Source organism: Balaenoptera acutorostrata, chromosome 9, assembly GCF_949987535.1.
Source record: "Balaenoptera acutorostrata chromosome 9, mBalAcu1.1, whole genome shotgun sequence".
Lineage (NCBI taxonomy): Eukaryota > Metazoa > Chordata > Mammalia > Artiodactyla > Balaenopteridae > Balaenoptera > Balaenoptera acutorostrata.
The window spans coordinates 3,042,221-3,059,690 of NC_080072.1; the positions used below are offsets into that span (position 1 = coordinate 3,042,221).

At 53.0% G+C, this 17,470-nt stretch overlaps 1 protein-coding gene across 4 annotated transcripts in view; it reads left to right on the plus strand.

Annotated features, from left to right (window-relative positions):
- SHANK2 (SH3 and multiple ankyrin repeat domains 2) overlaps positions 1–17,470 on the plus strand; it is a 473,760-nt gene that overhangs the window by 158,713 nt on the left and 297,577 nt on the right. For all 4 annotated transcript variants that reach the window (XM_057553698.1, XM_057553701.1, XM_057553700.1 and 1 more), the window contains exon 10: positions 283–360. In XM_057553698.1, the coding sequence (XP_057409681.1) occupies positions 283–360 (78 nt within the window). The remainder of the gene's footprint in view (positions 1–282; positions 361–17,470) is intronic.

A 17,470-nucleotide genomic window follows, 5' to 3' on the forward strand; every position in this document is an offset into this window, starting at 1 on the left:
CTTAAAAAAGTGGAATCACTGGCCGTGGGATGTATGGACTTTAAATTTTTGTAGATTCTGCTGAGCTGCTGTCCAAAGTCTTTGCAGCAGTTGAGCTTCAGCTGACAGCCTCCAGGGCCCGTCCACCCCTCCTCCTGGCCCCTCCGATGAACAAAAATGCCCTCCTGTTGACCTTGCGTTTTCATTTCTCTGAATTCTCGTCAGATCGCCCTGCGAACAGGCGTCTTTAGAGGATGCCTGTGCCACCGCTTTACGAACAGATTTCTCCTTCCTTCTGTGCAGGACAGCTGTGCCCGCGTGCTGCTTTTTCGGGGGGGAAATAAGGAATTGAAGAACTACAACAGCCAGACCCCATTCCAGGTAAGCGGACTTCTCAAACCCCGGAGGCGCCGCGTTGTCGCGTCCCCGCACATCCTCTGTGTGTGTTGACGTGAGCTCAGCCCTCTCGTCGGGGACGGGGTCTGTGTGTGGAGCTGCGGCCCTGTTTCAGTTTGCCAGTCCACACTGGCTTCCTTCCATTTAGACCAAACAGCATCGCTAAGGCAGCGATGCGTCCAGGTGGGCGGTTCACGAAGGCAGCTTGGGAAAGGCAGCAGAGGCGTGGATGCCGTTCGTTGCAGCAGCTGTGGGGCAGTCCTGGCTTCGTGCTGATCCTGGGAATGGGGAGATCTTGGTAAGAATCTCCCGGGAGGGAGCTGCCTTGCCGTCATCCGGTGCCCTCACCCGGCCTGCTCTCCTCGGTGGAGGGTGAACGACCCGGTCCAGAGTGGCCGTGGGGTTACATGATGGAGCGAAAAGCCAGGGTCCTGATTTTTTTATATTGTGGTAAAATATGTATTACACAAAATGTACCGTCGTAGTCATATCAGTGTGTACCATTCAGTGACCTTCAGCACGTGCACGATGTGGTAGCATCACTTCTGTGTACTTAAGAGCTTTTTCATCACCCCAAGGAAAACTGTACCCACCGGGAGTTACTCCCTGTTCCCCCCTCCCGTGGCCCCTAGGCAACCACTCATCCACTCTCTGTCCCTGTGGACGGGACAATGTCTTCTGGACATTTCATGGGGATGGAATCGTACAATAGGTGGTCTTTGGTGTCTGGCTTCTTTCACTCAGCATTGTGTTTTCAAGGTCCATCTGTGCTGTAATGTGTATCGCTGCTTCATCCCTTTTTATGGCTAATATCCCATTTGCTCATGGAACTTTGAGGCAGCTGGCCAGGTGGTTTAGGGTGGAAAAACTTTTTTTTTGGCTATAACTTTTTCAAAGTTACAGAAATGCTTTCTCATCCTAAATACAGCCCTCTCCACTCGAACTGAACATTGAGGTGACTGCGATTCTTTTTATTTGGAAATAATTTTTACATCTTATTGAGCTGAGAGAGGGCTTTCATTTAGACCTGGCTTCCACGGGCGACTTGACTAATGCTCTCCTTAGATATTACTAATACAGACGGGCTTGATGCCTTGAAAATGAACCAGTTCAATCCCCAGACTGGGCTGGATGTCTAACAATCACCATTAACCACTTTGCTCAGTTCATGAGAACTGACGGGCCTGGATTTTACTCGGAATCCATGGCTTGAAGATATATAATGGGAAATGGGTCATGGAGGCGAGTTCCTGCTGTGCTAATGGGACTATAAAGACTACGATTTCGCCCCAAAAGCATGTCTTCTTTCCAGTGGTGATGATGAGGGAGCCGTGGGCTCTTCCCACTTCGCGCTGGGACACATCTGCCCTTTTGGGCTCAGCAGTGGGTTGGTTTAAATATTTTGTTGCCATTAAATAACATCTTTCTTTGGTCCTTTTTTTTTTTGAAGTCAGAACGGTGCCTAAATTGCTTAGAAAAGAGCAGCCAACGCCCTTTGATTCATGGTAAATGCGTAGATGATAGAACAGAGCCATTTCTCCCCTTCTGGGCAGAAGTTTGTAACCGCCACCTGGTGCTCCAGGGGAGTGAGTTGTGCACGGCGTCCAGGACAGAAGGTCACTGTCAGTGACCTCCCTGTGAATCCCCACTCCTGTCCCATCACCACGGGCAGCGACCACCTAGGGCAGGGACACCCCTTCTTCCAGGAGGCCTGGCAGGAAGCTTCGTGCCCCCTCCTGGCAGCAAATTCGCACCAGCTCAGACCCAAGGCCATCTGTCTCTATTTTGCTAACGATAATCAATGAAGTGCCCCAAATGGTTCAGGAAGACAATTATGCAAACACGCTTGAATAATAGGACTTTGTGCCCTGCAGACACTGTTCGTGTAACGGGCGGAACCGAAGCCTCTGGGATGCTTGCTCTGCACTCCCAGCGCGGGCTCCGACGGCGTGTGTCGGGAGCTGGTCTCCCCCTCGTGTCTCCCCACCTTCTCGTGTTTTCATGGCACAAAGAGACTTAATTCAGTCTTTGGAGCCTTGCCTGTAAAATGTCCCCAGCATTCACGGTCCTTCCCCTCCCAGTGATGAATCAACACGGTTGATTTCGGGGGGAATGATGGCCTGCCCCATCATTTAACAAGGATCGAGTATGTCCACCTGGGAAGCTTTGATGATATTCAGCTGCTGTTGTGAATGTGGGCTTTTCTAAGAAACCTTGGAATATTTGACAGACTTCATCTGGCCAAGCTTTGCTTAATGATTTAATCCAAAGGCTGCAGCAGCAGCAGCAGCAGGACTCAGGGACTTGAGAGAAATGCAGATTCTCAGGCATCCCCTCAGGCACCCGGAATCTGAAGCCTGGGGGCAGGGGTTAGGGTCCTGTGTTGTCACAAGCCCCCTAGAGACCCTGACGTCCACTCAGGTTTGAGAATCAAGAGAGACAGAGGTGAATTTCTGAAGGAAGAGGAGGAGGAGTACTCACAACATTACTTGTGATGGTGGTGATGGTGGTGATGATTGTGATGGTGGTGATGGTGGTGATGATTGTGATGGTGGTGATGGTGGTGATGATGGTGATGGTGGTGATGGTGGTGATGATGGTGAGTGATGGTGGTGATGGTGGTGATGGTGGTGATGGTGGTGATGGTGGTGATGGTGGTGATGATTGTGATGGTGGTGATGGTGGTGATGATGGTGATGGTGGTGATGGTGGTGATGGTGGTGATGATGGTGACTGAGTCAGCCCGGGCTGCCATAACAAAGTACCACAGGCTTGGGGGCTTAAACAACAGACATTTATTCCTCATAGTCTGGAGGCTGCAAGTCCAAGATCAACGTGCTGGCAGATCTGGTTTCTGGTGAGGACTCTCTTCCTGCACCTACTCATTGGTATTTCTTCTGTGCAACATGTAGAAAGAGGGAGAGAGAGAGAAAGAGAGAGAGCTTTCTGGTGTTTCTTCCTCTTCTTGTAGGAACAACAATCTCCTCTGATTAGGGCCCCACCCTTATGACTTCATTTAAACTTAATTACGTTTCTAAAGGCCCTATCTACAAGTATCCTCACAATGGGGGTTAGAGCTTCAACATGTGAATTCTGGGGGAGACAGTTCAGTCCATAACATTGATGATGATGTTGGTGGTGTCGATGGTGATTAGGGTATTGGCGATCACAGTGATGATGACGAATCTTCCCAGTTGCACAGAATCTTTTTCTAAAAAAATATTTATTTGTTTGTTTGTTTATTTGGCTGCACTGGGTCTTAGTTGCGGCATGTGGGATCTTTTAGTTGTGGCGTGCATGTGAGATCTAGTTCCCTGACCAGGGACCGAACCCAGGCCTCCTGCATTGGGATCGTGGAGTCTTGGCCACTGGCCCACCTGCGAAGTCCCCAGTTGCACAGAATCTTAAAGCTCACAAATGCTCTTCTGTATGTTCTCGTTTAATGTTCAGCAACCCAACAAAGTAGGCATTTTTTTGCCCAATTTATAGGACACGTGGCATTAGAGATGTAAGCCTAGGAGTCCTGAATCAGTTCGTGGCCGAGTCTGCGACGCCCAGGCCTTCTGAGCACCGGTCCAGGGCTCTGCGGTCTGGGGTGAGGCAGGTGCATCCTTCTGGCCTGTGATTTATCTTGCATCCTGAGATGGAGTGCACAGCATCAGGGATTCCTTGCTTTTTGGGTCGCTCAGTCCAAGGGAGCAAACGTGTCCTGGTTCTGAAGATAAAGAGGAATGGGATGGAAAGGATTCTGCGGAGGTGGAAGGTCTAAGTGAAGGGGGAGTACAGCTGGGGTGGTGGACAGAGGAACGGCCATCTGCGGGTCGGCCGTGGTGTCCGCTGGGTTAGGCGCCGGTGCATGAAGGTGCTGTGTAGGCGTGGTTCACATCTGCAGTTGACTCAGTCAAGGAGATGAACCTTCCGTGATGTGGTGGGCCTCATCCCATCAGTCGGAGGCCTTGGGAGCAAAAACTGGGGTCCCGAGAAGAAGGAATTCTGCCTCCACACTGTAACACGGAGACCCCGCCTAGGGTTCCCGCTGCCGGCCTGCCCCACTATCACATGGGCCAATTCCTTAAAATAAATCTGTGTGTGCGTGCGTGTGTGAGTGCGTGTGTGTGTGTGTGTGTGTGTACACATCCAATGGGTCTGCCTCCCTGGAGAGCTCTGGCTGATACCCGGGAGGATTGATTTGAACCCTTCTTGCCCCCAGCAGCTCCATTCCAACGGGCCTTCGTGGTTTTGGAGGGAAGGATTCCGGCCCCTGCTTTTTTGGGGAAGCAGCTCTCCCCTGACACGTGTCACCGCTGTGTCCTCCGCAGGGGCCCATCAGATGTCCAGAGGCAGAGAGGGAGGGGAAGATGAGGAGGAGCGGGAAAGGCAATGAGAGACATTCTGGAAGGTCTGACGTCCAGTTGTCATACAGGGAGGGGCATGTGAGGACAAGATGCGGGGGGACAGAGAAGTCCTGGCCGTGGGGTCTTTTTGGTGAACATCGTGCCCAGGAACGCTGGCTGCCGCCCAGGGAGCAGGGACTCCTTGCCCCGCCGGGCACTCAGTCTTTAACACGCGTCATTCATGATGCAGGTTCCCATCGTCCCCACTGGATGGAGAGGTGGGTGGGCACCGGGGTCCGCAGCTCGAAGGGGACAGTGAGGGTTGCCCACGGCCCGGGGCCCTGAGTCCTTCCTCCACTGTCACTCTGGATGTAAAAGGAGGAGAAAGGCCGGAGCCAGGAAGGAGGGGTTTTAAATTCCTCGGGTCTTAGGCAGTAAATCACGGGGCCGAGCCGGGCCTTGGCAGATGCCCATAAATCCGTTTCCTGGAGCCCCTCCCTCTGTGACGGACGCTCTGATGCCCAGGAACTGGCCGTGCCGACGCATGTTCTCTGGGGGCCACTGCACTCACAGGAATGACCTTGGGTCTCTCCTGAAGTGACAGATCCCGGCTCTTGTCCTTCAGGTCTATGAGCATCTCCCGGAGCTCTGACGGCGCTCGCTCCTCGAGGGCACAGCTGGGGAGGGATGGAGATTCTCTCAGGTCGCACTTGACGCCGTGCAATGCAGCGACGCCTTGCGAGTGACCGAGTCTCCCCGTCCTTCTCCGTGTGCTCCAAGCCGCCGCTGCTGGGGTGGAAGACGGCCCGGAGACAAAGGCAGCCTGACACTTTGGGGGGTGTTCGCGTTCCGGATGTTGTACCTTTTCTGGGAAGTCGATGAAATCCGCTCAGCAGGCACTTCGATGCCCTGTTTCCTCCAGTTGTCTTTCTGAACTTCTTTCTTCGTTAGTGATTCAACAGTAAGACTTCAGCAGCATTCTGTCGAAATCCACACAGATTGTAGAGCAAAGTCAAGGCGATGTCGTTCTCTCCTGTGACCTTATGCTTCCCCGTTGCATGTCATGGGCAGGGTCCCAGGCCCTCTCCTGCTGTGCTGCCTTCTGCGCCACAAATGGCGCGAGGTGACATTGCGAAATTGCAGAGTTAACACAGAACTGCATTAAAGGCACAGGCACACACGTGCACACACACAGACACATAGACACACACACATACAGATACACACACACACACAGACACATGGACATGCACACATGCACACATATAGACACAGACACATGCACACACACATACACATGCACACACACCAACACATATGCACACGTGCACACACACAGACACGCATGTGCGCGCGCACACACATGGACACGCACACGTGCACACACATACACATACACACACATCAGCACATAGACACACGTGCACACACACACGGACGTGCACACGTGCACACACGCAGGCCCTCTGGAGGAGCGCGTCTAGCTCCGGGTTCGGAGGCCGTGACCATGCCTGTAACTTCATCCCCGCCAGGCACACCATGGCTCCTCCCCTCGTCCTCTGAGGCGGTCACGGGGCCCCCTTCTCCCGACTCCTGCTCAGGGAGACCAGCACCCACGTGACCCCTGTGCGCCATCCACGATGGACCCAAAGACAGATCCCAGCTTGACCTGCAGCTCACCTGGACCCGTGCCCCTGACCTCACACCTGGGCCACGTGGATGTCCCGTGTCTGGGTGGGTGGACCAGCCGGGGGAGGAGCGGGGACTGTGGTGGGAGGGGAGGGCCAGACCCGCATGGGCACAGCCGCCACCAAGTGAAACAGGTACATCGTGGCAGGTGACAAGAAGAGAAAGCAGGGCTGAGTGAGAGGCCCGAGGACACAGGTGTGAGGCGGTGACACATCCGTGGAGCGGAGGCGGGGGCCACCGTGTGGGGAATGGGCACAGCATTCCAGGGGGACGGGGCATGAGCAAAGGCCAGGGGTCTGGGAGGAACGTGGCGTGTTCGGGAAGGAGGCGACCCCTGCGGCAGGCACGGGGCGAGGGCTGCAGGGGCCCCCACGTGGAAGGGCAGTGTTCTGGGCTAAATAACGGCCCCAGAAGATTTAGGTCCTAATCCCCAGAACCTGCAAATCTGACCTTGTATGGCAAGGACTTTACAGAAGGGGTTAAGCATCTTGAGGTGGGGCGTTACCCTGGATTATCCGGGAGGACTCGGTGTCATCACAAGGGTCCTTCTTACGGGATATGCACAGAGGAGGCCATGTGAAGACGGAGGCAGAGGCTGGAGGGACACGGCCACAAGCCAAGGAGCACCTGCAGCCCCCAGAAGCTGGAAGAGGCAGGAAAGACCCTCCCCTGGAGCCTCTGGAGGGAGCACGGCCCTTCCCACACTTTGGTTTTGGCCCAGTGATAACTGATTTTGGACTGTGGTCTCCAGAACTGGATAAGGTTCTGCTGCTTGAAGCCAGTTGTTTGTGGTTGTTTGTTCCAGTGGCCCCAGGACACTGACACAAGACCCCACTGGTGGTTGTCAAGTTGCGAGCTCACAAGTTCCCACTGCCCAAGTCCCCGGGCGCCCTCCTGCCCGGCCCTGCACTAGGCTCCCTCCTTGGTTTCCCTTCTGCCCTCTGTGAAAATTGTCACCAGCTTGGGTGCATCTCTGGTCTCTGCCACCAATGAAAGCTACTAGGAAAGCCACGGTGTGGGAGCTGGGCCATACAGCCACCCGAAGGTGACATCTGCATTGCCCGTGGTGTGTCAAGTCCCACATTGGCCGCTGTGACAAGTCCCACAGGTGGGGTGGCTCAGACAGCAGGCGTTTATTACTCACGGTCCCAGAGGCCGGGGAGGCCAAGATCAAGGTGCCAGCCCTCTGGTTCCTGGCGAGGGCTCTCTTCCTGGCTTGCAGATGGCCGCCTTCTCTCTGTGTCCTCACGTGGCCTCTCCACTTTCAAACCCCCTTCACGTGTGCTCTGTGAGAAGCAGCATTTAAACCCTCACAGGGTGGGTTAGGAAATATCAGGTTTCATCTGAGCCCTTTCCATGAGTGACAGTGAAAAACTATTTTTTTCTGTCCAGCCAGATTCTTTTTGCTTCTTTGGGTGTGTTTCTCTGGTGTGTTTCGAAGCAGCTCGGTGGGGCGGGAGCAGGGCACCGCTGGTACCTGCCTCATGTCTTGTGATCTGCTGACCTTCCACGGGGCAGACCACATGCCACGGGCCGGGGCACCCAGCTCTCCCACACTTGTTGGTGGAATAAGCCACAGTCTGCAGTTTGCCACCTGCCATCCAGATGGTGGATCTCAACCCAGAGACTTTGTGGCCTGCCCAGAGTTTTTTAAAAACTAAATTCTTTGCCAACATTTAAATATCCAGAAATTTCATGTAAACATTCCGATTTCCAGCTCCCCTCGAATAGTTAGGAAGAGTGGGCACACGCAGGCAGCCTTTGTGTGTGTTGGCATTTGGCCAGGTTTGGGGAGCACTGCCCCTTTGGGGAGGTCGCCACTTGCCAGCCTGCTGCAGAGTCCCTCCCGCTCCTTACTGCCCACCCCCGCCTGCCTCTTCCGCTTTGTGGCCTGGCTGGTCTCTCTGAGCACTTCTGCCCGTGATCCCTGTTTAGGGCATGCGGTCGGGGAAGCCATTCGTTTTTAAGTAGTTTCTTTAAAAAGTTCTTCTTATTTGGGATTCAGACTCTGTGTTCCCATAGAAACAGGGAAGAGGAAGTCGTGTTTCTAGATTCGGGCATAGGAACCTGGGAAATCCGTGTTTTGGCTGATCTACTGTGCTGATCTATGACGAAGAAGAATCGGGTTTCAAGTTCATTATTCCAGCCAGTACACACAGAGTTCCTGGTTAGAGCCACGCTCCCTTCTAGGTGCCGGGAAATGCGTCAATGAACAGCGACGCCCCTGCTCTCATGGAGTGCGCATTAGTCAGACTGATGGTGAACAATTAAACAGATATACAGGGACTGCGTCAGGGTTGCTGACTTACTTGAAGGGAAGCAGGGTGAGCGGGTAGTGACACAGGGGTGTCTCTCTACCAGGCTGTATCATGATGGGAGCCTTGCACGACCTCTGATGTTTGAGCAGAAGCCAGGAACGAGGGAGGGGGGAGGGAGTGGGCCATGCAGATATCTGGGGGATGGGAACTGGCACGTGCAAAGGCCCTGGGGTCAGAGCATGCCTGGCATGTTTGAGGAGCAGCAAGGAGGCCAGCCAGTGGGGGAGCGGGCAAGTGGAGGCCAAAGAGGCCCCCGTGACTCGGAAGGACTTTGGGCTTTACTCTGAGCAAGACGTGCAGCACCCACAGGACAGAAGAAAACTAAAATGGGAATCAACCCATCCCATCTGACAGCCCACCATGGTCCCATATGAAAAGCAGGGATGATTTTTACCCTTTGAATGACATGAGTGAGGGGTGCCCCACGAACTGAACCAGCTTGGGGTCAGGACAGGGAGATTTTCCTAATTAATCGGTTGGTTGATTGATTGTGCAACATTGGGGGAGGGGTGGCAAGGTGGAGAACAAGACTGTGACAGATGTGTCTCGAGGTCAGAATCATGAGGGCCCCGGGGGGCCCTGGGTAGGCGCCTGGTCAGGGGCAGGGAGTGAGTCATCAGAGCTCTTCCCCGGAACCCCTGCACCGCAGCTGAGGTGGGAAACCCAGGTTTCACAAGTTTAAAGTTGCGCAGCCTGTCCCCCTAAACAGAGCGCTGTGCGGCCAGCCTTGAGACCCCCCCACCCCCACTCCCGTCCCCAGGCACGTGGGCAGGGCTAGGCCGGGGCCCAGGGAGGTCAGCTGGCAGGTGCTGATGTCCACGAGCTGAGAAAAGCACGCCCAGTCCTCAGGTAACATGTGAAGTTCAGGAAGCATGTGGGCACCTGACCCTATTATGTAAAAATGAAGGAGAGACGGTCACGGGTCCACAGCACCAGGATGGGGAGAGAAAAGAAGCGAAGAGCATTAGGGAAACTGCCCCACCTGCCATCAGTGCACAGAGCTAGGAGCCGGCCCAACCTCGGGTCAGGACCCCGGAGACTCTGGGTGTGGAAGCAAGGCTCCTCTGTGTTGGGGATTGCAGGTAAGGCTGGAAACGGGTGTGTTGGTTGAACCTACTAGGCCCGTTTGACCAGGCTCATGGGGACCTCGCTGACCTCACAGCTTCCAACTCACTCCCTCTGCCCCAGACACCCTGGCCCCTGCTGTTCTCAAGCACGCCAGACACACGCTTGCCCCAGGGCCTTTGCACCTGCTGTCACCTCTGTGAGTAGGACCCCTCCCCCAAGTATCCTGTGCTTCATTCCCCCCCATGAAAGCACCCGGGGGGCGTCCTCCTGCTGGCAAGAGCAACCTACCACATCCACAGTTTCCATTCTGCATGCAAATGCTTCAAATAGAAAATAGGAACAGACAGCTGAGAATCACCAGTCATTAAGGGAAAACTGCCAACATGAAAGGCAGACACCAAACAAGCAGAAATAAAGATGATGGGTAGAAACCGAGAAATTTAGAGAATGGAAGAGGACTTCAAAAATATATACCCCAGGGACTTCCCTGGTGGTCCAGTGGGTAGGACTCTATGTTCCCAATGCAGGGGGCCCAGGTTCAATCCCTGGTCGGGGAACTAGATCCCACATGCATGCTGCAAGTAAGAAGTCTGCATGCCACAACTAAGAGCCCACATGCCACAGTGAAGACCTGGCGCAGCCAAAATAAATAAAATAAATGTTTAAAAAATATATATATGTGTATGTACCCGATCTCCTCAGTGTGATAAGAGAGGATAAAGCATTTGTGAAGTGAGGGTTGAAGGGGCTCATGACAAGTAATAATGGCAGCTGAGCTATGAGCGCAGCCTTGCTGAAGAGGACCGGAGATGGACGGGAGAACTGAGCCGTAAGGTAATCCAGGAGTTGGGAGGGGGTTTGACACCTGAATGACGGAATTTCCAGAGAGAGCGGAAGAAATCAGCAAAGACATCATTCAAGACAATGCCACCAAACAGAAGGACACGAGATTGGCAATTGGAAAGGCCCCTGAACTTCCAGCATCAAATGTGAGCAAGTGTCCACAGCAAGGACGGGGCTTGTGAGAGCCCAGAACTTCGGAAATAAAAATAAAAATACGATCCTTAAATTTCAGAAAGGGAAAAGCCATTTCCATATGGAGGATCGGGGGTCAGACATTTCAGCAACAGCACCGGAAGCTCATGGACCGTGAATTTCATCCTCCAGGGCAGATGTCACCTGGAAACCAAGGCAGCGGAGAGATGGCCGGATGTGCTTGCACCTGGAGAGGAGGGCTCTGTCAGGACCTGGTGATCCATTGATTGTGGGTCAGTAGAAGAGCAGATTTTTAAAGGTGGCTGTTATTCACTCAAGGGAGAGAGACCCATACTTGGCTGGCTGTCTCGGCTGCGGGAAAGATGGAGTTAGCCATCCTAATGTAGACGCGGGGTGATGATTAACCAACGCAGGGGACACACCTGTACTGGGCTGTATGGTGGATGAGCTGAGCCCTTGTCTTCCCCAGCAGGATGTCGATAACTGATATTTAAATGGAAAGAAATCAAGACAGAGCACCAGGAGTGCGCTGTTTAGAAGTAGGCGGCAAAGGACTGAGAAAGCAAGTAAGTGTGAACATGGTCAGGGTGTGGACAACCGTGTAGAAGGATTTGACTTTTCAGACCGTGCATCCAGGTGTGTGGCACCTATAGAAGCAAAAATCTGATTTCATTTTTTTTAAGGCAATCTTTCCTGTTCCCCCTTCCCCCTTACCATGAGCTCACCTTTGCCCGGTGATCTCCTATTCACCCTTCAAAACCAAAGCTCTCCCTCTGCAGGCTGCTCTCCTGCAGCCTTGGGCTGTCCCAGTGGTGCTTTCCTTTTGGTGCCCGTGTTACTTGATATGCACCTGTAACATAATGTGTCGGCGTGGATGGTTTCTGCGTCGGTCGCCCAGCTACACTGTAAAGTTCTTTGAGGAGAGGATGCCCTGTCTCTTCCATCTCTGGAGTCCGAGCGCTCAGCGGCAGGTGAGGAACACACCTAACTGGAGGTGGAATGAGCTGTGACTGGGCAGCTGTCCTTGGTCACCCGTCAGGTAATCTTTGTAATTCCTCACACTGGCCACTAAGTGGCAGCATTAACTTGGGACGGCTCGGTCCAGGTGTGCAGGTGGGGCGGCCAGGGTGCTGCTGGTTTTTTTTTTTTATTGGAGTGTCGTTGATTTACAATGTTGTGTTAGTTTCAGGGGTACAGCAAAGTGATTCAGTTATACGTACACATATATCCACTCTTTTTTAGATTCTTTTTCCCATATAGGTCATTACAGAGTATTGAGTAGAGTTCCCTGTGCTATACAGTAGGTCCTTATTAGTTATCTGTTTTATGTATAGTAGCGTGTATATGTCAATCCCAATCTCCTAATTTATCCCTGCCCCGCTTACCCCCTTGTAACCGGAAGTTTCTTTTCTACATCCTTAACTCTATTTCTGTTTTGTAGATAAGTTCATTTGTACCCTTTTTAAATTTTTTTAATTTAATTTAATTTAATTTAATTTTTATTTATTTATTTATTTTTGGCTGTGTTGGGTCTTCGTTTCTGTGCGAGGGCTTTCTCTAGTTGTGGCAAGCGGGGGCCACTCTTCATCGCAGTGCGCCGGCCTCTCACTGTTGCGGCCTCTCTTGTCGCAGAACACAAGCTCCAGACGCGCAGGCTCAGTAGTTGTGGCACACGGGCTTAGTTGGTCTGCGGCATGTGGGATCTCCCCGGACCAGGGCTCGAACCCGTGTCCCCTGCATTGGCAGGCAGATTCTCAACCACTGCGCCACCAGGGAAGCCCTGTACCCTTTTTTTAGATTCCGTATAAGTGATATCATATGATATTTGTCTTTCTCTGTTTGACTTACTTCACTCAGTATGACAACCTCTAGGTCCATCCATGTTGCTGCAAATGGCATTAGTTCATTCTTTTTTTATGGCTGAGTAATATTCCATTGTCTATGTGTACCACATCTTCTTTATCCATTCCTCTGTTGATGGACATTTAGGTTGCTTCCATGTCATGGCTATTGTAAATAGTGCTGCAATGAACACTGGGGTACAGGATGCTGATGATTGATGTTTACTATTTCTATCCTGAAGAAACACATCCTGAATGTCAGTCCTGGAATTGTTCATCAATTTGAAGTGAAGTAGAAATGACCCTGTATCAGTCAGCTCCGGCTGCCATAACAGAAGATCACAGATGGGGCAGCTTAAAGAACAACATTTATTTCTCACAGTTCTGGAGGCTGGAAGTCTGAGATCAAGGTGCCACCCCCTCCGGTGCCTGGTGAGGGCTCTCTTCCTGCCTTGCAGATGGCTGCCTTCTCACTGTGTCCTGGAGAGAGAGATCGCTGGTGTCCCTTCTTATAAGGGCACTGATCCCATCGTGACCTCCTCCAACCCTCTTCCCCTCCCAAAGGCCCCACCTCCAAATACATTCCATTGGGGGTTAGGGCCTCAACACAGGAATTTGGGAGGGGGGAGGACACATTCAGTCCTTAAACCCAAACCGCAAGACCGGGAGACGTTTTGGGCCAAGGTTTTCTCAGTTTGCTGTAATGCTTCTGTTATCTGTAGTTTCACATTTGACTTTGGATGGTACCCTGCTGTCCCTCTGCAGACGTAATTCTGGGAGCAGTCATGCGTACACGTGTGTATCAGGTTAGAAAACTACCCAGTTCATCAGAAAACGCCCCTGCAGCTTTCTAGAAAGAGGGAGGAGGGTGGAGAGACTGGCGTTTACTGAGTGTCCACTGTGGACCGTGCAGGGGGATTTTATTGGGAGAATGTGGTCCTCAGATGCCCTGCACGTTTAAAAATCTTGAACCCCTTTTACAGATGAGCTAGTAAAGGCAGAATTGAAATTTGGGGCTGTCAGACTCCAAACTTACATCCCGTCTCTAATCGGCCCATCTGCCTCCTGGGATTCAAGCTGATGACCCCCTGTTAATCTTGGTCTCCCCGCCCAGAATGAATGCAGCCTCTGCCATCACCATGGTGTTCCCACAGGTGAACTTGCAGGTTGGCTAATGAGCGAGGGGCCCCCCAGGACCCCCGCTCGGTACTTGTTGGTTCAAGTTGGTGTTTCTCCCATTTCTTTCCTAATTGCCCTCCTGCCCCCCGTGACGTTTCTATACCGCAGATACACTGTGAATCCTTTTTAGGCGCTGTCCCTATGGCTGCGCTTTATGCATGAAAAGAAGAGAATATCTTTGTCCCCCTGAGAACCAATCTTCATCTCCTTTGAGAATGGCTTAAGGCATCTGAGCTTTCTGTTTTTGGGAAAATGCCAGTTTTTGTATATAATTAAGTCACTTCTGTTGGGGCTCGTCAGAGAGGAAAAGGACAATAGGAGAAGGGCAGAAATATAGGAGCTCCCCGGCTGCAACAAACTGACGATTACTGGGTGGCTTATAACGGCACAAGTGTATCTTCTCACAGTCTGGAGGCCAGAACTTTGAAATCAAGGTGTCAGCAGGGCCGCGTTCCCTCCCAAGGCTCTAGGGGAGGGTCCTTCCTGCCTCTTCCAGCTCCTGGGGGCTCCGGGGTCCCTGGGCTTGTGGCTGCATCCCTCCCGTCTCTACCTCTTCTTCATGTGGCCTCCTCCTCATCTGTATTCAAATCCCCCTCTGCCTCCCTCTCATAAGGACACCTGTGATGACATTTAGGGCCCCCCCCGGATAATCCCGGCTTATCCCATGTCCCCATCTCAAGATCCTTAACTTTATCACACCTGCAGACCCCCCTTTTTGCCATGTAATCTCTGGTCAGTTTCCAGAGATTTGGACCTGTTGTCTTTGGGGGGCCATTAATCTGACCACATGAGAGGGAAAGAGTAGCCAAGCAGAGTAGAGGGTTCTGGATGGGACGAGGGCAGAGCGACCCCCGCCTTAGAACTGCCTTCCCAGACCTGGTGGGGGAGGGGACAGAGGCACGAGAACTTCTGCAGGTCCAGGTGGACCAGGGAGGCCAGAGTGACCGAAACCCAAAGGCCTTGAGCCATGGGTGGAACCCCGGGCACGGGGCAGGGCCGATGGCAGGCAGACGCTGAGGAGCTCCCAGCGAGACCTGCAGCCTGGGATGGGAGGTGACAAGGAGCTGCCTGGGGCCATCATCTTGACGCCCCTGGGACCCATCGGTATGCCTCCCCCATTCTGTAGATCCCTCCTGCCCCCACCCCATCCCGGCCGTTACCCCCTCAGCCCTGAACCCTGTGAGCGACTCCCGATTCCACCGGCCTCTCCCCGGCTCCCGGCCCCCGGTGACGGTCCACGGGGCGGAGTCCATTCCTGCACCTCCCAGCTGCGAGGCCGCCTCCCTTGATTCCCATCTCCCCCGCTTCCCTCTTGCGCTGCCTGACTCTGACCTCTGGGACTTTGCAGATGCTGTTCCCTCTGCCTGGAGCTGCCCTCCCTCCCCGTGCGGCTCAGCCAGCTAGGTCAGGGCTAGGGCCCCCAGGGAAGCTCCAGCCCTTCCCGGAAGTGGGGTGCGGTGCCCCAGCAGCTCCCCTCACCTGTGTCGTCATTGCCTCCGGGGTCTTCGTCTGTCTCCCCTACAGGTGGTGGGTCTCCAGGGGGCAGAACCTCGTCTCGCTCCCTGTGGGTCCTCAGATGACCCTCTGTGGGTGGTCAGTAAATGTCTGCTTATAGGTTGAATTTCAGTGAACAGAACTGTCTCTACGTGGATTTTTTTTTTTTTAATGTTCCATCAGTTTTAATTTTTAAATACGATTGTCACATTGGGAAAAATGAAATAAACACAGTAAAGTAAACTGTACAAAGGCAAAGTAGAATAACAAAAAATATTTTACTGAAACATAAGATTTACAGAAGTTTCCAGACAAGCCATACAAAATGGTCACAAGCTTTTTCTTGAAGGGAGGATTCTACACTTGACAGCAAAGTCACAGTGTTATTAGTGAGGGCTGTCATGTTTGTTTAATGTTCCCATTTTGGTTCAGACAATCAAGCTTGTCCATCTACAGTGTCTAAATAAAGTTAGACTTGGCTAGAGAGCATATTCTAAAGAACTGGTTAGCTGCTTTTAACCAATGCAATTAGATCACCATAAAAAGGGGGAAAGGAGCCCATAAAATTAAAATAAAACTACCTTCCCACCACCACCAAAAAAAAATAATAATAAATCTACCCAGATTTTTATAAGTGCTCCAGTGGCCTCCAGCCCTTTAAGCCTTGTGATGCGTTTACCCCTTGGGTTAACGTGAGTGTCCGTTTTGAGGGACTTGCCCTTCCTCGTTGGGGAGGGAACCCTGTGTTCCAACAAGATCCCAGAGCTTTAGCTCGATTGGTGACATTCATGAAGGCTGCCTGCCTTCCCCGCGCAGTGTCACCCACTCCTCCGAACGTCCCTTCCAGGCACAGGGGCTAAAGGTGTGCCTGGGACCGCCCCCCAGTGACGCTGGTCCCCTGAAAACCTTCCGGGATTCTGTTCTCACTCTCCTGTCTCCCTGCAACTGTTGCCTTGCCCAGTCCTCAGCCGATTGGCTGATTCAGGGTCCATTAGATTCTGTCCCCTAGGAAATTGGGATGAGGGGAGAGAGGGCAGGGTCATAAAGACCCCCTGGCAACCCAGAGCCTGGGGGAGCAGAGGGAGAGTGGGGTGGGACACAGCGAAGGGAGGAAAACGGGGAGGAGACGATGTGGATTGGGAGAGAGTAAGACAGACAGACAGACACACGCAAACTCATGCACACACATGCACACACACACGCACGTGCAGATGAAGAGGTCAGACATCCTGCACTAGGTTTTCATGAGATTCCCCCAAACTACCTTTTTGGTTGAGCCAACCAGTGGGTTTGTGTTCTTCAGATACAAGCAGTTCCCAGGTTGAACAGGGAGGGTGCCAGGTCGGACCCAGATGTTCTTCCTCTGAGTCGCACCTCTCTTCCACCACGTCTGCCCGCCTCGCAGTTCACACGTCTTTCCCACGGCTGTCCTTGGAGCCCCACCAAGTGCCAGGCTCTGGGGGCACTCGGCGGGCACGTGGTCACCTCGGGTGAGAGGTAAATGCCAGGTGCACAGAGAAGGGAACAGACTGAGGCTAAAGGACGGGTCACCGTCACCCCCGAAGGTGGTACCAAGCCTGTGTGGCCACAGGAAGCCCTTTTCCAGAGTGTGTCTGGCGCGTGGGCCGTCCACGAAGGCAGGACTGTCCCTGCCCCCCGGGCCCTCGGGAGGCTTAGGGTCAGGGAGACACCAAGGGGGTGACGATGACACAGCCACCTGCTTCCATCCGCAGCTCCGCTGGGGAGGGTCTCGTTCAGGCCTGGGGCCTCCAAGCTGGGTTCTCAGCACAGCCAAGTGACAGACCTCGGAGAAGGGCTCTGGAGTTCCTGTCTGCTTCTGGGTTTTGGACATTTCCCTGACTGCCACGTGGCTTCGGGACTTTTAGAAGATTTCTATGCACTCCCTCACCTCGAGAGACACTTTCTTCCACCCCCTCTCAGTTTTGAAAGCATCTGGGCATCTGCTGTTGTTCGTTTTTAACACTTCCTCCAGACATAAGCAATATTGATCCTATTACTTTATTAAAAACCCAGAGTCCCCCTGCACGGCATCTTAGCTTGTCCAGGGCTGGCATGTCCCATTCTAATGCCAGGCAGAAGAGCGGGGTTTGGGCAGGACAGAGGTGCCTGTCTAATGCTACAGATCTCAGGCTTGCAACTTAAAAGCTGCAGCTAG